The 20,691-nt window shown below is 48.9% G+C and overlaps 6 protein-coding genes across 6 annotated transcripts; 5 read left to right on the forward strand and 1 right to left on the reverse strand.

The window, feature by feature from the left end:
- The first annotated feature begins 3,244 nt into the window (after nucleotides 1-3,244).
- LOC6902926 (uncharacterized) lies at nucleotides 3,245-5,612 on the forward strand. The gene is made up of 3 exons (XM_002132616.3): nucleotides 3,245-3,406; nucleotides 3,460-4,105; nucleotides 4,171-5,612. The coding sequence occupies exons 1-3, from the start codon at nucleotides 3,359-3,361 to the stop codon at nucleotides 5,559-5,561; spliced, it is 2,085 nt and encodes a 694-aa protein (XP_002132652.2). The 5' UTR covers nucleotides 3,245-3,358; the 3' UTR covers nucleotides 5,562-5,612.
- Nucleotides 5,613-7,323: 1,711 nt separating this feature from the next.
- LOC6902927 (serine/threonine-protein phosphatase 4 catalytic subunit-like) lies at nucleotides 7,324-8,647 on the reverse strand. The gene is made up of 2 exons (XM_002132617.3): nucleotides 8,501-8,647; nucleotides 7,324-8,443 (listed from the first exon to the last, which is right to left on the reverse strand). Exon 2 carries the CDS (start codon nucleotides 8,430-8,432, stop codon nucleotides 7,506-7,508), a length of 927 nt encoding a protein of 308 aa, XP_002132653.2. The 5' UTR covers nucleotides 8,433-8,443; nucleotides 8,501-8,647; the 3' UTR covers nucleotides 7,324-7,505.
- A 1,762-nt stretch (nucleotides 8,648-10,409) lies between these two features.
- On the forward strand, nucleotides 10,410-11,289 carry LOC6902928 (vesicle-associated membrane protein/synaptobrevin-binding protein). The gene is made up of 2 exons (XM_002132618.3): nucleotides 10,410-11,084; nucleotides 11,136-11,289. Exons 1-2 carry the CDS (start codon nucleotides 10,535-10,537, stop codon nucleotides 11,222-11,224), a joined length of 639 nt encoding a protein of 212 aa, XP_002132654.3. The 5' UTR covers nucleotides 10,410-10,534; the 3' UTR covers nucleotides 11,225-11,289.
- Nucleotides 11,290-12,366: 1,077 nt separating this feature from the next.
- Nucleotides 12,367-12,772, forward strand: robl22E. Its single transcript, XM_001356592.4, has one exon. The coding sequence runs from the start codon at nucleotides 12,463-12,465 to the stop codon at nucleotides 12,754-12,756; it is 294 nt and encodes a 97-aa protein (XP_001356628.1). The 5' UTR covers nucleotides 12,367-12,462; the 3' UTR covers nucleotides 12,757-12,772.
- Nucleotides 12,773-14,523: 1,751 nt separating this feature from the next.
- On the forward strand, nucleotides 14,524-15,009 carry LOC4817000 (myosin-2 essential light chain). The gene has a single exon (XM_001356593.2). It carries the CDS (start codon nucleotides 14,524-14,526, stop codon nucleotides 15,007-15,009), a length of 486 nt encoding a protein of 161 aa, XP_001356629.2.
- Nucleotides 15,010-15,119: 110 nt separating this feature from the next.
- Nucleotides 15,120-16,241, forward strand: LOC6902929 (uncharacterized). The gene is made up of 2 exons (XM_002132619.3): nucleotides 15,120-15,962; nucleotides 16,019-16,241. Exons 1-2 carry the CDS (start codon nucleotides 15,236-15,238, stop codon nucleotides 16,210-16,212), a joined length of 921 nt encoding a protein of 306 aa, XP_002132655.2. The 5' UTR covers nucleotides 15,120-15,235; the 3' UTR covers nucleotides 16,213-16,241.
- The last annotated feature ends 4,450 nt before the right edge of the window (nucleotides 16,242-20,691 follow it).

The following is a 20,691-nucleotide window of genomic DNA, read 5'->3' on the forward strand; positions in this document are numbered from 1 at the left end:
GAATATCCATTAACTGAAATGCCCGTCAGGCGGCAGCAGAGCTGAAATTGGAGCCCGAGAAACAACACTCCATTTTGAAGTTTGGAATGGAAGGATAGATGGATGGAGGGGCTGTCTGGCTGTACCGCAAAATGCAAATATCTTTTGCAAAGAGCGACTGACAATAGTCACGGTCTGTCCCTGTGCTCAGGGCTTCTACATGACTCTGTTCTGAAATTGCAAAATGCTTCAAATATGCAAAAGTCTAGGACGAGGTTAAGGATTTCCCCAGACACTTTTGCCAGGTAAAAACCACAGAGCGTAAAAGTGGTATATGTAGCCCTGTCAGCCGGTCGTGTCCTTCCCCAGCCCCAGCCCCAGGCCCAGGCCCATCTCTGGCCTCCCAATTGTTTCGTGTGCAGCTGCCAATTAAACCCGAGCCGGAGTACGATCTGTCGGGGCCCGCCACAAGAAAAGTGAGACCCGTTTGTCATTGACGCAAAATGTCACTTGTCGTTGTCAGGCAGGCTGCCTTCCGTCCTCCTGCGGCGGGGCCAGTGCGTCATAAGCGGGTTATGGCATTTTCCTTTTGAATCGAGAAAACGAGCTGAAGGCGGAGAGGCCGGAGTAGGAGCTGGCAGCCTCGTCTCGATGTAAGCCCGCACAGATGGCAGTCGGAGACTCACTTGCCTTTCGAGTGAAGTTTAAATCTAGTTTGCAAATCCATTTCTGGCTGTGGTTCGGTGGCAAAAACTGTATTTGGCAAACAATTGGTGCTGTTGTCAAAATCTTTTCTTCGCTCTAAGCCGAGTGCCTCATATATTTACACTATTTTCCTTTTTTCTGATGGATATTGCTTGGTGGGATCCCTGGCAGATCCATTATTCCATTGCAATGGAATTCCCAATGCATTGGGAATTTTTTAAGAGCAACAGCGCTGTTAACAAGGCAATTTAACAGACTGTTAGCGCTATCGGTTATAGCCTATAGCCGCTAACAGATACAGCTCTCTGTTACCACGCATTTTTACAGCGCCTGGTTCCAGCTCACTGTTACCGCTCACTGTTACCTCTCGCTTTTATCGCCGATTGTCACAGCGCACTGTTACCTCTCACTGTTACCTCTCCCTGTTGTCGCTCATTGTTATCGCTCAAAGTTACCCCCCACTGTTACCGATCACTGTTAGCTCTCATCACAGCTGTCTGTTATCGCTCCCGCTGTTACCGCTGACTGTCACAGCGCACTGTTACATCTCGTTACAGCTCTCTGTTGCCGTCAGCAAGAGTATCTCCTGTGCTGGCCTATCTTACAGGATCCTCCTCTCACCCTTCGTTACCTCCCAAATCGCCCTTGATTGGGCAAGTTGCCAATCCAAATCCGAAACCAAATCGCAAGTCAATTTAATTGAAGGCGAGTACGAGCAGCAGCTGTTTGCCTGCCGTTACCCTTTTGACATTTAATTAATATGCAAATGACGCCAAAGGATCCTGGCCACCAGGCACCTCCAGCACATGCGATGCGAGGCGATGGCCACTTCTTTCGGCATCCTCCTGGCTGGGCAAACAAACAAAGAGAAGGAATTAGAGAGCCAGCTTAGTCATTCCGCTGGCGTCGTAGGGGAGGCGAGGGGATGGGGAATGTCCCTGGGTGTCCCACAGGAATGCCCCGCTTGGAATTTACGAGCCGCTTGAGATTAGTTTCCCTCTGGATCTGGTTCTGGTTGTTTGCTTTAATTGCGGCCATGGACACGGGGCGTGGCCGAGTCGCCGAGTCAGCACCAGCCAAAGGACAACAAAATAAGCAAACAGCACAAGTCGCGAGCCCAAGGCACAGCTCCATCCTCCTGCCGCCATCCTCCTGCCGCCATCCTCCTGCCACGCGTGTGTGTGTGTGGCATGGCCCAAAGATGGGTGTCGCTGCATTGTAAATATTGCATTGGACAAGCTCAAATAAACACACTTATCGCGGCGAATGGGTCACATGGGGGCCTGGGATCGTAAACCTATATGTTTGTATCGCCTGTGTCGCATCTCTGATGCATAAATTGTTGCCCCTCTCCCTCTCTCGCTCTCGCTCGCTCTCTTTATATCTTATTTATTTCAATTTTTTTGCCGCGACGTGGCTCACATTTTATTCGAAAGCTTTCTCTCCCTTTTTGTTGGGAACATCCTTTGGGATGCAATTTTAAAATATATTGCACAGACGACTGCCACAGACGAGCACCATTTATTTTATCCATTTTTATTGTCGCCATTGACGTGGCCGTTGAGTTGAGTGATTGCAATAAATTATTACCCAACCAGGGCCGGCAGAGCCCGGAGAGTATTTTCTTGAGCGTTTCTTCAAGGAAAAGCCTTAAAGGGCATGGAAATGGGAGGTTTTCCACTCCTACAAGAAGTACACAAATTACAATTAAGACTCTAACTGACATTCTAGCCAAAACCTACTTTTTAAGGATTTTTTTTTTGTTTTTTTGCTTTTTAGGTTTCTTTGATGATATTTTTGTAAATATATGATCTCCTAACTAATACCCAAATATATGGAACGGGTCTGGAAATTATTTTATAATATTTTATACTATTTTTATAATATTTTGTACTATTTTTATAATATTTTTTAAAATACTTTGTAATATTTGTATAATATTTTATAATGTTTTTATAATATTTTATAATATTTGTCTAATGTTTTATAATTTTTTTATATTTTATAATATTTGTATAATATTTTATAATGTTTTTATAATATTTTATAATGTTTTATAATATTGTTATAATATTTTATAATGCATAATGCCTTTTCTCATAATATTTGTATAATATTTCCAAAGTTGAGTAAAAAAAAAAGTGAAAAAAAAATAAATATTTAGTTTTTTTGGCACTGCCACCTCACGGGAGGGAAATCGCCAGCTTCTCAATCCACCAAGGGTTCGGTTCGGTTCCATCGTATAATATGCTCTATACAGTATATTATATCGCCGCATGTTCTCTTCTGGTATCTTTTGGTACAGCTTTTTCAGAAAGGAAATAATTGATTTGTTGGCGGGGATCCATCCGGGATCTCTCTCAATTTTGGGCGCACTTGTCCTGAGAGAGAGACCGCTTTTTCTGTTCCAATAATGACTCTGGCACTCCTTTTATCCCCTTGCAACCCTATGACCTATTTTGCCACATACGTTTTTGAAAAAACTTGCCTGTTTTCCAATACATAGTAGGCGGGATATTCGCAGTCACTTTCTTTTGTTTTCCCTAAAGCAAAAGTCTCACTTTATTCCTCAGTTGTAATTGTGCTTCATTCGAGAACAGTGAAGAAAATAGTGAAAATATCGTTTCGAAAATAGTTTCTAGCATTTTTTTTTGTTTTGTTGATTATTTTGAAAATGCAGTATTTGGCCGACGCAAACTTTCGCCAAAATTTGAATCCTCGCGTGAGTTTCAGTGGATTAAAGTCCGGGAAAAATACTTGTATTTGTGCTTTCAGATGTTCGGGCAGCGTCCGCCGTATTTTCCGGGCAGGGCCAGTGACCGCTCTGTGCCCAGCGTGGATGAGATTCTCGGGCGTGGAGAGGCCATGCCCGGCCGCTACTTGCTTGAACGTCCTCCACCATCGCCGCCGCAGAACTCCGCTTGGTCCTCGAGTCCACGTCGCACCGACCGCCGTGACGTGGACTTCGCCAAGGATGATGCCAGCTACATGTACGCCTTCCAAGCGATCCCGCCAGGATCCCCCACCGATCCCAGTCTCGGGGATTACTCGAAGGACCCTCCAAACTATGCGAACTTATTCCGTGAAAACGTTGCAGGAGGCCCTTCCGAAGAAGGGTCTCCCACAGATCCACGCCGCGATGGACCCCCCATTGCTCGACGTCGCAATGGAGCTCCGATTGATGCTATTCCACGTCTCTGTGGACCCCCCATGGGTCCTATTCCAGGTCGCTTTGGATCCACCATTGCTCGACGTCGCAATGGAGACCCTCTTTATGCTATTCCAGGACTCTGTGGTACCCCCATGGGTCCTATTCCAGGTCGCTGTGGATCCCCCGACTATGCCAACATCTTTGGCCGAAACCCTCCTGGGGGACAGGCAATGTTCAGTGACAGGCGTGCTCTGCTCCTCAATCCATTCGGTAAATATTGCGGCTATCGCCTGGCATTCTGCTCGCTTATCGTGGGGTTGATCCTTCCTTTTCAGATCCACGTCCTTGTATCCCAAATTCGATACAAAGCCGTCGCCTTGGCCACTGGTCAAGCTTCGAGGATGGCAGCTCCGAAAATGATCGTGGGAATCGCAGATTCCAGAATTTCGAAGGGAATCGTAGCTCCCAGGACTTCCAGGGGAATCGTAGCTCCCAGGACTTCCAGGGGAATCGCAGATTCCAGGCCTTCGAAGGGAATGGCAGCTCCCACAATTTCGAGGGGAAGCGCAGCACCCAATATCTGAACGACTTTGAGGATTACCGCAGTGACAACGATTCCGGGTTTATTGATGGTCGTCCCCGCTGTGATCCCGCTGGACGTCGAAACTTTGAGAACTTTGGCAACTTTGGTGGATCCAACGAGGCCAATGACGGACGAATCCAAGGGATCGGTGGCCACAGTTTCCGGCCACTCGAACCGTACCACCCGGAAATGGGGCGCAAACGCCGGGCAGAGGAGTTCGATAATTGGCAGCCGGAGGAGAGGGTGAGGGTGAGGAGGAGGGGAAGGGGAAAGCGCCCGTGTCCGGAAAAGGCCGTCTTTCGCATTGGCGGCTTCAGGCTGGACAACGCCAGCCATTGCGGGGGACGCCGCAAGCTGCCGCAGCCGGAGGAGATGTCGCACGCCGTGCGCTTCTTCAAGCGATACCCCGTCTACCGGATCCGTGCGAAGAAGTCCCAGATGGCGGACTCGGTCAAGTACCACTTCATGGAGGAGGACGGGGCCCAGGACGACGACGATGCCTTCATCCGGCACACCATAGCCGAGGAGTGGGTGAAGGTGTACGCCGCGAGGAACTACCGCAGCTGGGCCAGTTGGTGGAGCGACTTCGAGGACTGCGGCCGGGCCATTGCCAAGGAGCTGGAGCGGTTCGATGGCTTCACGGTGAAGCGGAACTTCGAGCCGCCCGAGGGGCCCATCGACTCGGAGGCCTATCTCGGCATGGCCGTCGTCGCCCTCGAGGAGAACAACATCACGTATCTGAAGAACATGCGCTACCTCTACCGCCTGATCGACTTCAATGTCCTGCGAAACCTGAGCGCCAACGCCTCCGGCCATCTGCAGGACATCATACGCTCCATTCCGAACCACTTGTGGCGCTACAAGATGCGCTCCTTCGTCTTCCTCTGGTCCTGGTACCACAAGATGGCCAACAGCCAGGCGCCCGACGGCCAGACGAACCGCCAGGCCATCCTCCAGCTGTGGAACAACCCCGTGCTGCACTGGCTGGCCAAGCAGGCCTTCGACGAGACGGTGGCCATCAGCAAAATCGAGTACAAGGGCTTCAAGGCGGCTCAACTCCAGGCACCACGCCAGGGCCTGCTGCCCCTGCCCCTGCCGCAGCCCCAGGCCCAGGCCCAGGCCCACCCTGAGGAGCAGTCCTGAATCTTTGATTGTACTTTTGATACCCCCTAGAATATATCGTATATAGATTAACCAATAAATGGGCACGAGCAAGGCCATCTTTTTGGCTCCCGCACAAAGTGGTTTAATTTCTTAGCCCCAAAGTGCACCTGAGACTGCGGAGAAACCCAAAGAAAAAAGGCAAATGAATAAACCAACAGACAGCAGGCGAATGACGATACAAACCAAAGAGAAAGCAGACCAAAAAAAAAACGCTACTGCATATTAATCCGACAGAGTATTTCACTCAGAAGAGCCCCGGACCCGGGAGGAGGCCTTCCTGAGAAATGGGCCACCGCGAAAGACATTTATTGTATCCTTAGAGCGCCTGACAGACGCGTGCTGAGACGATGATGAATTTGCTGCCTCCAAAGCCGCACCACCATCCCGAAGATGACGATGACGATGACGGCAGCCGTTGACGGAGTGAAAAGGGAGGCCAACCAAGCGGCAGAAATGGCGACAGACAGCAACGGAGACAGACGGCAGGCTGGGGCAGGCTGTGGGAGGCTGGGGCAGGCACCAGCCCGAACAAGTGGCAACAAAAAATGCAAATAAAATGCCGGCTTATTGAGTCGCTGGTGGGTGCCACTCGCTGCGGGGGGTCTGGGGGGTCGACACTTTTTAGTTGATTGAAAAAGGTGATGTCAAGGCTTTCTTTTTACGCTTTGTTGACCTTTTTTTTCAGCTAAATATTATAGAAGTTTGCATTAGCTATTCCCAGGGATTAAAGTGGAACCAGGAAGCGGATGGCTGAGGGATATTCATCACCCGAGGGTGGAGTCTCCCAAACACTTTTTAGCACTAGCTTAAAGTACAGTTTTAACCCTTTTAAACCGATTTTGAGTCGTGTGTTTGGGGAACAGACCCCAAAACGGTCTCGGAATTTTCAGTTTTCGTTCTGCTTTTCATGTTCTTGCCATAAAATCACTCAAAACACACATATTTTTAGCAATTTTCTTACTTTTTCCCCTTTTGATAGACCTACTTCCCTTGATGCTTTTATTTTCGATTTTTCGTCCTTTCAAAAGGACTGTCCACAAGCCAAAATGTTTTTTTTATAATTAGGACACTCTTATAGATTTTTGAGAATTTTTTCAGTATCCTCTGGCCAGCACTGCCTATAGAAAATATTTTTCAAAGCGAGTCTCGCATTTTTGAACAACTCAAATTTGAGTTAATTCTATTAAATTTTGTTCCTTAATCTTTTTGCTTGAATATTGATATTCTTTTCTTAAATTTATGCTAAATTGAATAGAGATTTGATGAAAATTCAAATTCAACTTTTTTTTTAAACTGTGCCGTAAATATAAGTGCCTTAAAGTAAACATTTTTTGGTCGGGGAGCCCCCTTTATATGTCTGTAGGGGATTCACAAAGAACAAAGCGTATCGGCAGTCGTTGAGGGGAAATTGTAGGAGAAGCACAGAAGCGAGAGAGAGGATCTTCAGGCAGAGGCAACGAAGGCAACTACACAGTAGAGCAGTCCGTTACTCTTTCAAATCGTGTTTGACGAGAGCGAGAGAGAATCAGAGTCTCAGAAGCGAGTGGCCCGATAGAGCGAGAGATGGAGAGGAAGATCAATAAGGAACTGCTCAGTGAGAGAGAGAGAGAGAGCAATGGGTAAATGAAGCTGGTTCAGATAGAGACGTTTATGTGCGAGCGTGGCCTGAGAGAGAGCGAGAGAGCAACGTCTCAGCTGCGAGTGGCGCGAAATAGAAGGAAGTTCAATAAGAAAGAGAGATGGCCTGGCCTGGCAACAGGGCATACAAGAAGCTGCTTTAGAAAGAGAAAGGTCCAATAGACCCCTTTTCTATTTATTGGTTGGCAAAAGGCCGATACTTTAAGGAGAATACTTTTAGTGGTAGCTCTATTTATGGTTCTTTGTACTTTAGATTCTTATTGGTCTGCCAGAAGATGGCTTTCCCTAGAGAAAGTAATCCGGACGGGGCTTGATCTTGGCCGGGCAGGCGCGAGACTTCTCCGGAGCCGGATGGAAGATCACAAAGTCGCGATTCAGGTGCTCGTCCAGCTTGAGAATGGAGGCCACGTTGCCGCAGCGATAGCAGTAGTTTGGGGCCGACCAGACGGTGAGGACGGACTGGTCGAAGTGCCACTTGTAGCCCTCCATGACCAGCTGATGGGCGCGGCAGATCATGTCGAGGCCGTTCGCGTGGTTGAACTCGACCACGACGTCGTGGCCGAAGAGGTAGCCGGCGCCGCGGGGCGAGACACTCCATCCGATCTGGTCCTCGGGATCGCTCCACAGGAGGTCGCACATGCTGCCGTCGTGGGGTATCTCCATTTTGCGATCGATTAACCGCAGCTGATCGAGGGTCGTGATGGAGGGCGACAGACCGCCGTGGATGCAGAATATCTTGCCGTCGATGATGGCCGACAGGCTGAGGTAGTCGAAGACGTCCGTGCAGTAGTGCCACACGGACGCGGAGCCGTACTTCTGCAGGCACTCGTCGTAGAACCCGTAGACCTCCGAGATCTGGCGGCTCTCGTGGTTGCCGCGTATCAGAGTGATGCGATCCGGATAGCGCACCTTGAGGGCCAGCAGCAGCTGGATGGTCTCCACGCTGTGGTAGCCCCGGTCCACAAAGTCGCCCAGGAACAGATAGTTCTTGGCGGGCACATCGCCGCCCACGCGAAACAGCTCCAACACGTCGTAGAACTGGCCGTGCACGTCGCCGGCCACAGCCACCGGCGTGTCCACCTGCTGCACGTTCGACTCCTCGACGAGTATCTCGCGCGCCTGGCGGCACAGGGCCCGCACCTCGCTCTCCTTGAGGCATTCGCAGCGCTTCAGCTGGTCGATCTGGCGATCCAAGTCGGACATGGCGGACATTGTATTGTCGTCTGCAGTGGCAGAGGGAGGGGGAGTTAAGAATGCCGTGGAAATGTGGTGTGTCTTACCGGAGTGACTGTTAACTGATTCCAGGGGTTGCTCGTAGCTATTTTCCCGCACAATTCGTTGGATTTTCTTCAATTGTTGCACCTCGTGGCTTGTTCCGCGTGCATCAAGTATCGGCTAACGAGTATCGTGCATCGTGTATCGTGTAGCGAGTATCGTGTATCGTGTAGCGAGTATCGTGTATCGAGTAACGAGTATCGAGTAACTTCTGTGCTCTCGATCACCCACCACACTACGAAAGCGTCCCACGATGGGCTACCAGTTTGAGTACCCCAGGGACTTTGGCTCTGGCTCTGACTCTGACTCTGGCGTTCGGCTACTGAGAGAGCGCAGAGAGAACGCATCTTTGCATGTATTGGTATAAACGCCATATCCCAGCAAACCACGAAACGTGCCGCCTTTGGCGATAGTTCCGCAAAATGCTCGCAAACGAGCTCAAAAGCCAGCAAAAATGAGTCGGGCTACGGGATCGAAAAAAAAATATTTTTTTTGATCAAAAGCGACTCCAAAAATGATATCGCAAAAGGCTCGCTAAAGATCCATTTTTGAGCTATCGAAAATGCAATTTTCACTGACACAAACTGAGCGATTTTCTTATCGTTTTCGGATGCTAATTCGATAGTTTTACACGTCTGAGTTTCGCTCAACTCTCGTTTATGAAGTATCTATCACATTTTTATTATATGCGGGCCCCAAAGCGAGCGTTTTGTCGGTTAAAGTCTCGCCTTTGTGACCGTTTGGTTTGCTGGGATGTTTCCACAAAAATATGTATGTGTTTTCAGAGATCTGATGCTGTTTTCTGCACATTTGAATGTATGAGTGGGTGAAAGTTGGGTTCTTGTTTTGCCATTCGCGGAATGAATGATGGAATGCATTTAACCCAAAAGATATTTCGATGGCGGATGCACATCATTTGCGTCAGTCGCTGGATGACGTCCTTTAAAGCCCCCACCCCCTGAAAAGGAGGTGTCGGCAGCAGATAGCGATACTTCCACACGCGGCAGATAGCACTCCTCCTCCTCTTCCTCCTCCTCCTCCTCCTCCTCCTCGTGCTTACGCATTCATCAAAACCCCAGAGGCCCAGAGGCTGCCACATGAGGCTGCGACCAGAGTCAGGGCTATAATATTTAATTTAAAATTGTATCCCCAGGCATTTGGCGGAGCCAAGCGAGCGTCAAATGAAAAACTGTCACACTTTACCAGCTTCTGCCTGCCCCCGTGGCAGTGGCTTATAAGCTGTCTCTCCGTCTCTCTGTAACCCCAGAAAAAACCTCTCCCCAAGTCGCTCTAAATCAAATTCCAGGCAGGAGACGATTTTTGTGGATTTGTGGATCCCCAGAAAGGGGGCAGGCCCCTCTCCACAGAGCCCTTGAAGGTGTGCCACACTTGGAGATACACTTGTCCTCATGTCTTCTAGTCCTTGGCTGTAATTAATGCAAATTCAATTAAGAACAAAGCACAGAGGGCTGGCACGTGCTGCTCAATCATAATTTAAAATTTGGAGACCCAAAACAGCGTTAGACAATGCAATTAGGAGCCTGTGTGTGGTGCTCCTTTGTTAATTGAAAATTAAATCAGTTGCCCATAATTCATTTACTCGAATTTTCCAGCTTAAACGAGAGCCAAGGCCCCCGCCCACCGCCCCGCCACGCCCCCCGCGTTGATATCATTAACGCCTTCTCGAATTGATGAAATATTTGCCTGTATTCCGATGTGCAAATATGGCCAATGATTCCACTGATTAATAAATTATTCTTTATTAAACAGCGCCAGGCGACAAAGCACTGGAAATCCGACACACGAGAGAAAAAAAAAAATATCAATTAATTTGCAATTAATCACAGAATCAGGGATTCATTACACGAGTCAAAAATAACATTGACATCGGCTATAAAGTTCAATCAAAGAAAACATAGCTTTAAATTTCGTAGAGGCGGCCAATATTTTCGAGTAAATTTCAGTTCTCGTAGAGAACACAACCAGGAAACATCCGTTTCGAGCAAAACACACAAAGGGAGAGAGCACAGAGCAACGAGATGGAGCCATTAGTCACCATTCCACAGATTCTGGTCTTCAATGCCCCGTACAATCGCCTCCAGAGCCGGGAGATGACGCTGATCAACAACACGGAGCAGGTGCTGATGTTCAAGCTGAAGACGAACAACGCCCAGCACTACGTCGTGAAGCCCACCGTCGGCCTGGTGGAGCCCTACAGCACCTCGAAGGTCCTCATCAGCCTGTGCCGCTTCGACTTCCAGCCGCGCACTTGCTATCAGCATCGGTTCATCGTCGAGACCTTCTACATCCCGGTCGACGGGCTTCAACAGTGCGATCGCGAGGCCCCCAAGGCCTTCTTCAAGCGGACTCCCCGCTCAGATATGGGCGTGGTCCGTATACGCGTTCGCCTGGAGGCCACTCCAGCGTTGCCACCGAAAGAGCGACTCGCAGATGTCCCAGCCCAAGCCGTGGCGGAGCCGCTCCTGGGGAAGCAGCCTGCTCTGGAGGAGCCGCAGAAGGCCAAGCGCATCCGCGGGCCACGTTCTTGGTTCTTGTGGACTCTTTTAATCCTGGCTTTTGTCGTGGCAGGTGAGAGGTTGCTTCTTTACTCCCCAGCAGAGGCTTCAGCGTTCCCTTCAGTTCTTTTTATAGGCATCTTCCGCAACGATGACACTTCCAAGGCCTCGTCTCACAGCCCCGTCTTGGATAATGTGAATCTCTCGATTTAGGGGAAGCTCGGACTTGCTCTAGATATTTGGATTTCATTAATTTGTTGCTTTTTCATGCTAAATCATTGTTAAAAAATGTAAATTAAAGGGAAAAAGACGTCGAAAAAAGGTCAACATTTTGTGGAGAAAACTCGACCATCGTTGCCGGGGGGGAGGGACAAAGGCCTCCTCTTTTAGGGAAGTCCGCGGCAGGCCACCCCTGCGTTCCAGCAGCCCTCCCCCCGTGCCCCCCATAATTTGTATTTCTTTGTAGGTATTTTTCCATAAATATTAAAACTACATTGCATTCCACACAAATCAAATAGTCGAAAAATGCCAGCACACCGGAGTGCCAAAAAGTGTAACCCGATGTTGTTGTTTTTTTTTTGGTTTTTCTGTTGCATAAATTGCCAGAACATTTGTAAATATTTTAGTTTCGTGTTCGAGGAATCCTCTGGCACTCCAGCGAATAAAACACAATATTTATTCAGCAAATATGCCATAGAATTTATATCACTTTCCAGGCCCACTCCAAGCCCCCGCCAGGCCCCCTCCAGCCCCCTCTCAACCGCCCCCCCGACGTACAACAAAGTTGGAGACTATTTTCCACATTTTTGAGAGGCATTTTCGGGCACTGGCTGACAAATTGCATTTGAGGTTTTTTCACCTGGACATTAAATAAATTATCAAATGAATTGGGGAAACGAGACCCAGCCCCAAGGGGGGGGTGAGGCGGAAGCATATGGAGGAGTCCTTTGCTGTCTGCCGGCTGTCTGCTCATTTGAGTAATTTCATTATGAGTTTTAAGACTTTTAATTAATTGAAAAGTGAACAATTTTACACTCTTTTCATAACAAGCTACCGACCCGATGGGCTGCCGCCGGTCCGAGTCCGGCTTCGAGTCCGGAAGAGTGGCATAATTTCCGCACAAAACTTGATGCAAACATTTCATCTGCGATTCCGAGAGCCCCGCCTCCCGGCATTCAATTAATTTCCCAAAACGAAACGAAAGGAAGGGAAACTTTTGCCAGACGGACGGACAGACAGACAGACAGACATCCGGGATTGTTACGAACTTCGATGCTTATTTACGGCAACAACAAAAGTACGTAGTGGGCCTTGAAATGTCACTCACTGCCCCCCCCACTCCCTGCCTGTGCCGTTTCCCCAGTATATTTCCGACTCCGAGTCTAAACACAACAAATCGAATATAATTCTCTCGAAAAAAACACAGCAGAAAAGCAGCAAAGCGCCGTAAAATGTCCGCCGAGGTGGAGGAGATGCTGAAGCGCTTCCAGGCCCTGAAGAACGTGGTGGGCATCATAGTGATCGACAACGACGGCATACCCATCAAGACCACGCTGGACAACACCCTGTCCGTGCACTATGCGGCCACGATGCAGACCCTCCGGGAGAAGGCCCGCCAGGTGGTCCTCGATCTGGACGGCACCAACGAGTTCACGGCCCTGCGGATGCGCACCCTCTACCACGAGGTGATGCTCTGCCCCAAGGACGACTACTTTATCGTCGTCATACAGAAGCCTTGCGAATAGCAAGCCAAAAATAGCACAAAAAAACTCAGTGAAAATCCAAAAAAAATTAAATTTACGTTCCTGAATAAAAGAAAAAATAAAACCATTTGGCTTTAAAGAAATTAAAGATATTTTATTAACATGTTCGGGCAGATGGGAGGGGGGTTGTGGGCGTGTGGGCGTGTCTGTAGGGCTCCTCCTCGTCATCGCATTTCAGCGGCATTAATGCCATTCGGCTGCAAATTATTTGCATTGGGAATTGGAATTGAATTGAATTGAAATGCCATTTGTGTGTGGTGCCTGAACCCACAGCCTCGGCTCCTCCATGGAGCCCACAGCCTGGAACTCATTTACAATAAATGAAGACTGACTCACGGAGGCAGCCACCGACAGCCACCGGCAGCCACGAAACAAATGAACGTGTTTTTTTTTGCCCTTCCAGAAGCACACACGGAGGCCCCAGCCACTGTCGAGGGTTTTTGCTATTTTTCATTTAATTAAATATTTAACATGCAAAGTGCATTATGAGGCAGGAGGCACCATCCAGGGGGCGGGAGGCAGGCACATCCACCGCAGACGATAACTGAGTAAAGTGTGTCGCAAATGGCACACAGGACGATGGCCGGGACTCACCCATCGATGGCCATCCGTCTGGTCCCTCCCCCCCTACCCCCCCTGCCCACCCTGGTGGCTCGTGATAATTCCATAAACATCAAATTGCATGAAGTGCGCTCAAGCAGAGTGCAAACTGGTTGCAAAATCAGTCACACAGGAGCCGGGACCCATGCAGGACCCATCCTGTGGTCACTGGCAGGACCTGGTCTTGGTCCTGCTCCTCATCCAGGTCGTTGATTTGTCAGTCATGCCTGAGTGAATCTTCCAGCCATTCGCCTGCTCCAATCTGCAGGCTTGAAGGAGTTTCCTCGACTTTGGTTTGCGGGTAAAACGGAGGGCAAAACCAGGCAGTTTCTATATAAAGAGGGCTGGGGAGTCGCTTACCCTTTGAAGACCTATTTAAACCGCTTTATAGGCCTTGTTTTGACACGAATAAAAACTCAAACCATTCCCTGTTTAGGCCTTCAATTGTTTTAATTATCTTCAAAAGGTTAGACGTCCCTCCATTCTTGCCTTAAAATTTGAATTATAATCTATTTTATTTTTAAAGAATTCACAAAAAAGTTGATGCGCAAAAACCTTGATTATTTAATGATTTATGAAGTAGAGAAATTTAGCAAAATTATGTTTTTAAACAGTTTCTTAAGGCACTTTTTTCTTGGTCTCTGGAATAGAGGGTTAAAGGAATTAATTTTTCGAAGGACATTTTTGTATCTTCCTGTGGGGCAGGTCTGAAGGATTGGTAGGAGCCAGTCTCAGCCTGATTCTGCATCTGGAAAGCCTTCGAGACGGGACCCTGAGGGGGGAAGCTTCTATTGCACATATCTCTCCCATTTCTCTCCCATTTTTCTTCCATTTCTCTTCCATTTCTCTCCCATATCTGGCCTATTCCATGCGGCTGCTATCTCGCCTCAAAGTACGATTTTATGCACTCAAATGATACATCTTTAGAGCTACAAATGCTACCTGACGCTGTCTTGGATTTCCACTCAAAATGTGTCCAGGGAAAACGCTTGAAGCCTCCCCAAGAAGAACACACAAATTTGTGTATCAATCAATCGTTTTTTTCCACTCAAAAAAACTTTGTTTCTCTGCCAAAAAAATTCTGGACACAAAACCTACAAAAAGTCCATATATATATATTTTCTATACCCCCATTGAGGCCACCTTTTCATGCCACAAGAACCCAAGCCAAAGTCGAGCCCCGAAGGCCACCTGCCGGGGCTGCAGCAGGCCTTCCGGCACTACGAGCTGCACGGCGACGGCAAGATATCCGTGCTCCTTCTGGGGGACTGCCTGCGGGCGATGGGGGCCAATCCGCCGGAGTCGCTGGTGCAGCGGCACGTCCGCAAGCTGCAGGCGGCGTCCATCGAGCGGCTGTCCTTCGAGCTGGTGCTCGGCATCTACTTCGGGCTGGGCGAGAACTCGGGCATCGTGGCCCCCGGCCAGGCCAGGGGCAAGGCCGAGGAGTACATCTGCAGCCTGCGGTTGCTGGACGAGCAGGGCACGGGCTTCCTGCCCGCCGGGAGACTGCGCCGCCTGCTCACCGAATGCGGCGAGCCCCTGTCCGAGGAGGAGGTGGCGGGGCTCCTCAAGGACCGGGTCAACGATCAGGGCCTGGTCAACTATGTGGATCTGATGCATGCCATTCTGTCCTAGGAAACGCCCGATAGTAGAGCTCTAATAAATGTCCCTTCTTTGACCAATGAGGGGCTCCTCTTTTTGGGTGGCTTTGGGGGGGGAGAGGGCGGCCTGGCCTTTTCAGTCAGACGGGGCACGGGGTACGAGCTGCCTGTCGAACAAAATTTGAGCCAAAATTTGCCGATTCGCTACCAAATCCGATTCCGATTCCGATTCCACTTCGGGGGGGAAATTCTCAGTTCTCATGGCTAACGCGGGCAATAATCCATCGCCTAAGGACGAGGCATGTGGCGTCTACGACCTTCTGTCGGCGTCCCCGACGTGCCTAAAGTTCTGCGCTGCCGCCAATCGGAGCCAGAAGCGGACTCTGACCCTCCTGAACACCTTTCAGCAGCCGGTGATCTTCAAGATGAAGACGAATGCCGCCGACCAGTACCACGTGACGCCCTTCTTCGGCCGTATCGAGCCGTTCAGCTGCCTGGAGGTGGTCGTCCGGCTGAACGGCGAGGAGCCCAAGGCCGACTGCCAGTTTCCGCATCACTTCAGCGTCTACTCGACCATCGCCCCCGCCGCCGGGGTCCAGGGGAACAAACAGTCCATCCTGGCCATCTTCAAGGACATTCCCGTCGCCAGGCTGGCCGTGGTGCGCATCAACGTCGAGTACGAGGCCGAGCCGGCGGTGGCGGCGGCGCCGGCGCCGTCCAAGCCGCTGCGGACGGCCGCCATGTCGGAGATCCGCAGTGCCGCCGAGCGGATGATCGCCAGCCAGGTGGTCTCCTGCGTGTCGAGCGGCAGGTACAGTGCCTCCAATGCGGCCAGTGCCGCCAACCAGAGCATCGCTCCGTGCCCGATCTGTGACCCCCTGGACTCGCCGCCGCTGAACCTTGAGACGAGCGTCCGTGTGTCCCTGAACGACATCACCATTCCCTCAATCCTCCAGATGGTCATTGTGGGCGCAGCCCTGGCGGGAGGTAAGCACTGCCTCGCCTCCTCCTCCGTACAACCGCCTGATGCCCCTCCCCTCTAGTGCTCTTCCTCATCGTCATGGATCCCAAGAAACTGGACGGGGTCTTCAAGATGCTCCTCGGCTGCCTGAACCTGGACTCTTCGGAGATCATTCAATGCGGCAAATCGGATAACACTTCTCCTGCTTCCGCTTACGCTTCCGCTTCTGGCCCTTCAGCCACCTGCAACATGCCGGATTGTTGTCAGGGCGATTGACGCAATAATCACACCTCAAATTCAATGTACTCCACCAGCCCTTGGGCCTGTCTGTCTTTTTCCTCTCCCGCCGCCCGCCCTTGGGGTCGGCTCCTGCTCTATTTGGCCTGAAAGCGGAGGCCATGGCCTTTGGCTAATTGGCGGCCGCAGTTCATTAGCGTGTGCCTCCCCCCGCTGATTAGGCAACAATGGGGATGAGGTGGGGGTGGGATAGGAGCGGGATTGGACCTGGATGGGGGGTGCATTGGAGCTGGTTTGGAGTGCATTAGCCATCCAATTGTAAATTACCTGTTCAAATGCCTTATGGCTTCATATTTGAGGGGATTCTCCAATCTCCAATCTCTCAATCCCCAAATACGCACCCCACCGCTAAAATGTCTACAGGATAGACGTTGAGGCCTTTATTTTGAAGCCCTAATCCCAACCAAACGTTGATCCTACCCCTAGAAAAACGACGATACGATCTCTAGATCACATTCCTAGAAAAACGACGGCGAAAAGAAGGCAAACCACGAGGGAAACGCGAGAGTGGGAGGAAATACGTCTTTAAACCACATTTCTTGAAGATTAACTAAAAAATTGGCTACTAAACCTTAAATAAATGTAAGATTTATAATAAATTATTGTTTAGATCGAAAAAGAGTACAAAGTACAAGATTATTGATTCTGTTCTCCCGACTTTCAATCCACTTTCTGGCTTCTGCTTCCAAAAACCGCCTGTCATATCGATAGCCCCCTATCGATAGCCCCCTATCGATAGCTTCTATCGGCTAGGCCTCTCAAATATCTATTAGGCCTTATCGATAGTTATCTTAAGTTCAAATGCAAATTTAGACGGGATAGTGCTTGTTACTCTGTCCTTTACATAAATAAAGAACCCCCCGCCATATATTATTCTGAAATATTAGACCCTCAAAGGGGTTAAGGCTTGAGAGAGATCCCAGAGGCCTTGGCTCTCCTTTCTCTATGCTAGAATCCCCCCTCTCTCTCGCTCTTTCCCTTTCTAGTTTCTGCCACTCTATAGACCCTGTTACTCCCTCTAGAAAACCGCCATGATTCTCTGTAAAGCGAACAGACAAGTCTGCCAACAATTCCTACTAATCTGGGCTTGTAAAACTTTTGCCGAAAGCCCCCCTCCCCCCCTGGGGGACAAACCGAGCAGCAAATGAGCAGAGTCCTGTCACCGTCCCTGTATCGAAATGGCAGGGCCATAAATTAGCATCATTTAAGTGGGAGCTCGCCCATCGAGTGCCTCCAAGGACCGAGCACAGAGCACTGGGGGGGAGGGAGGCGTGTAATCCTTTCAGCGATTAATTGCAGGCAGTCCCTGGGGTGGGGGGTAGGGGGGGACATTGGGGGTAACGTGAATACAAATAGCTAATCAGACGAGAGCCTCTGACAGATGTCATATGGGAGGGAGATCCCCAAAACTCAATCAAGAACACGATAAAGCCTTCCAGATACAATTCTGTGCCACAATGAAGTGCAGAAAGGGGACTCCCGGTTAAAGCCCCCGCTTGGGGGGTAACCTTGGGCACCCGTTTGGCCCCTTTTCCGCTTTCCTTCTGCCGCTCACACACACTCCTGATGCCATAAATCGTTTTTATGGCTTTCCATTACGCTGGGCAGCGGCGGAACAGTGCCAGCCTTGCACTCGTAACCCATTTTCCATTTTCCAGTACGCACCGCATAGTACTTTTTTTTTGTGTGTCGCACTAGGCCACACACTTTTGTGCAGCCTGTCACCAATCGGTGACTTATGGCATTCTCCCCCATTGGCGGGGGGGAGGGGGCGGTGTGGGGGGGTGCAGTCAACTGAATAAACAAAGGAAAAGGTTAAGGAAAAGGAAAAGTCTCAGGGAAATGCATTCAGCCGGTGGCCGATGCGTGCCAAGGGATTGCCTCCTCTCCCGGACTCGGACTCGGCCTCAGCAAGGATCAGAGGGAGAAAGAGAGACAGAGGGGTGGAGAGAGGGAGAGAGGGAGAGGGGGCTGCTTTCTGTTCACCTTGACTCTTCCTTCGCCCCCCCGGGGCACCCCTTTCCCCGTTTGTTTGGCTTTGTTGTTGCCTGTTGCCCCTTTAACATTTTTAATGAGTTGCAAGCCAGAGACGAGGGGCGCTGCTGGCTGCACCCTCTCAAAAGCGGTCAAAGTGCAGCAGGTGGGCAGGGGGGAGGGGGAAGGCACGCAAATATATGCAACATTCGGTGGATCAAAGCTTTGAGCGTTTCCTTTATGCCCGAGTGTCTGCAGGGAAACTTGTATTCCGTTTTCCAGGAATTTATTCAAATAAAATAACATTTAATGCATTTTAATATTTAAATGTTTGTACGATATCCAACAATTGCGTTTCTTTTTAGCCATCATTTTTGCGTCACAGATACAAATATATATTCTACATTTAATTTTTGTTAATCCAATAAAAGTTTATGTAGATACAAATATAAAAAGTAATTAAATTTCCCTTAAGGGAAGGCAACCAAAGGACTCCTTGGTATTTCTTTGACAGGTAACAAAAATATTTGCAAAAGTATCTTATCCGCTTCGTATTTTGTGTACCCTCTCAAGCAATCAATTTTTAATCAACTATTTATGAAAATCCAATGCAAACTCGGTCATAGAAAGGGCCACTTTATTGCGATGTATTCGTCTTTAATTTAAAAGTCCATCGGATGTATAAAAGTTAATTATTTGTTTCCAAAAATTCCTCCATTCCTAAAGAGAGTCCCCTTTTCCACATAAACATAGATAAGAGAAAAAAGCCCTATACCCCGAATAGTTACATTTAGATTTAAATAGATTTACTTAGATAGATAGATGAATAGATGGATAGATAGACAGATAGATAGATAGATAGATATATGGATAAATAGATAAAAAGATAATAGATAGAAAGATAGATAGATAGATAGATAGATAGATAGATAGATAGATAGATAGATAGATAGATAGATAGATAGATAGATAGATAGATGGATAGATAGACAGATAGATATATTTACTCCTAAATTGATGCCATTCTTTCTTTCTTTCCCCGAGAGTGGAAATATTAAAATGATAAACATGAATATAAAATTAATTTATCGAAATATATTTTAAGTTTAAAACAAATATTGTTGAGCCACAGAACCTCTTCAGAGGCGTAACTCGATTGATTCAAATAATGACAGCAACAAAAACATGTCGAGAAAATACTCTAGTTGTTGTTTTTGCTTTGATTTGTAATGCTAGGGAGGCGGGACCACTGCGGCAGACGACGGAACTTCTGCCTGCGATGACGATCGTTGTCGTCGGGTTTTATGCTGTGCAAGCGAGCCTCCCTCGCAGCTCTCGCCGCTGACGAACGAGGAGAACAGAGGGATGCAGCGATTACAATCGTAGGAAGCAATAAAAACAACAACAAGCTGCGCTGCGCTTGGAGATCTTTTCTCTGTAATAACTGTTGTGCTGCCATGGGCAGGCGCTTAGCGGAACAAATATATTTTAATAAAATATTTTTGCCTAGAAATTTATTTTAAATTGTTTTCGATTTCAATTAAATATGGCTCGTAATAAAAACACTTTTAAATGTGAATTCCAATCAAGTTCCCCCCTTTGCACCCCTTTTCTCTCAGTTCCCCCTTATCGCCCCTTTTCTCACAGTGTATGCACTCGTAGTACCTGGCTCATTGATTGATTATTTTATAGTCGTATTTTATTCGCCTCGAAGCACTCTCCGTAATAGTTTTAATCTCAATTCGGAATTTACATTGCACTACGCGCCACGCCCCCCCGGAAAGGGCATACAAAATGCAAAAAATTATGGCTACCCATTTGGGGAAAGTGAATGAAAGTGTTAATTTAAATAGCACTCTCGAAATTTACATTTCCCCCCCCCCCCCCCACACGACGGAATGCGCTTCGAGTGGCCTGCATTTGTAAAAGGATATTTTGTCCGCAGACCAATGCAAATTACTGCACTTAAAAGGGGCCAGAAAAACGGATAAAAAAGGAGGGAAAAGGGGTGGAAGGGGGGGGGGGGGGGGGGAAATCACTTCACTGTGAAGTGACTGGCAGGGCAGGGGCTTGGCTCACGCATTGCTAAATATTAAAGTGGCAATGAATACAAAATTGTCTCGTCAAAGGCCTGACAATCGTTTCTGCCGCCAGAAGTGCTTGCCGGGTAGCCGCAGGACAATGGCAGGGAGCAGCCAGGGAGCAGCCAGGGACCAGCCAGGGAGCAGCCAGGGAGCAGCCAGGGAGCAGCCAGGGAGCAGACAGGGACCAACCAGGGACCATCCTGTGACCAGCCAGGGACCAGCCAGGGACCAACCAGGGCTCATCCAGGGACCATCCTCTGACCCAATTGCAGAATTGATTGAGTAACCATTTAAAGGGGGACCCTCAGAGCACTCAACTTTCAACGACCCAAGTGATTCTTAGCTAGTTAATTGGATCAACTAAAGTTGTTTGTGCCTCGCTCCTAATATGGAAATTTAT

This window comes from Drosophila pseudoobscura, chromosome 4 (assembly GCF_009870125.1).
Source record: "Drosophila pseudoobscura strain MV-25-SWS-2005 chromosome 4, UCI_Dpse_MV25, whole genome shotgun sequence".
Classification (NCBI taxonomy): Eukaryota; Metazoa; Arthropoda; class Insecta; order Diptera; family Drosophilidae; genus Drosophila; species Drosophila pseudoobscura.

Coding starts and splice junctions, on each gene's coding strand:
- LOC6902926 (XM_002132616.3), top strand. CDS start 3,359: ATGCAGTATTTGGCCGACGCAAACTTTCGCCAAAATTTGAATCCTCGC. Junction 3,407..3,459: donor GCCAAAATTTGAATCCTCGC/GTGAGTTTCAGT, acceptor TTGTGCTTTCAG/ATGTTCGGGCAGCGTCCGCC. Junction 4,106..4,170: donor TCTGCTCCTCAATCCATTCG/GTAAATATTGCG, acceptor CTTCCTTTTCAG/ATCCACGTCCTTGTATCCCA.
- LOC6902927 (XM_002132617.3), bottom strand. CDS start 8,432: ATGTCCGCCATGTCCGACTTGGATCGCCAGATCGACCAGCTGAAGCGC.
- LOC6902928 (XM_002132618.3), top strand. CDS start 10,535: ATGGAGCCATTAGTCACCATTCCACAGATTCTGGTCTTCAATGCCCCG. Junction 11,085..11,135: donor CCTGGCTTTTGTCGTGGCAG/GTGAGAGGTTGC, acceptor CGTTCCCTTCAG/TTCTTTTTATAGGCATCTTC.
- robl22E (XM_001356592.4), top strand. CDS start 12,463: ATGTCCGCCGAGGTGGAGGAGATGCTGAAGCGCTTCCAGGCCCTGAAG.
- LOC4817000 (XM_001356593.2), top strand. CDS start 14,524: ATGCCACAAGAACCCAAGCCAAAGTCGAGCCCCGAAGGCCACCTGCCG.
- LOC6902929 (XM_002132619.3), top strand. CDS start 15,236: ATGGCTAACGCGGGCAATAATCCATCGCCTAAGGACGAGGCATGTGGC. Junction 15,963..16,018: donor GGGCGCAGCCCTGGCGGGAG/GTAAGCACTGCC, acceptor CCTCCCCTCTAG/TGCTCTTCCTCATCGTCATG.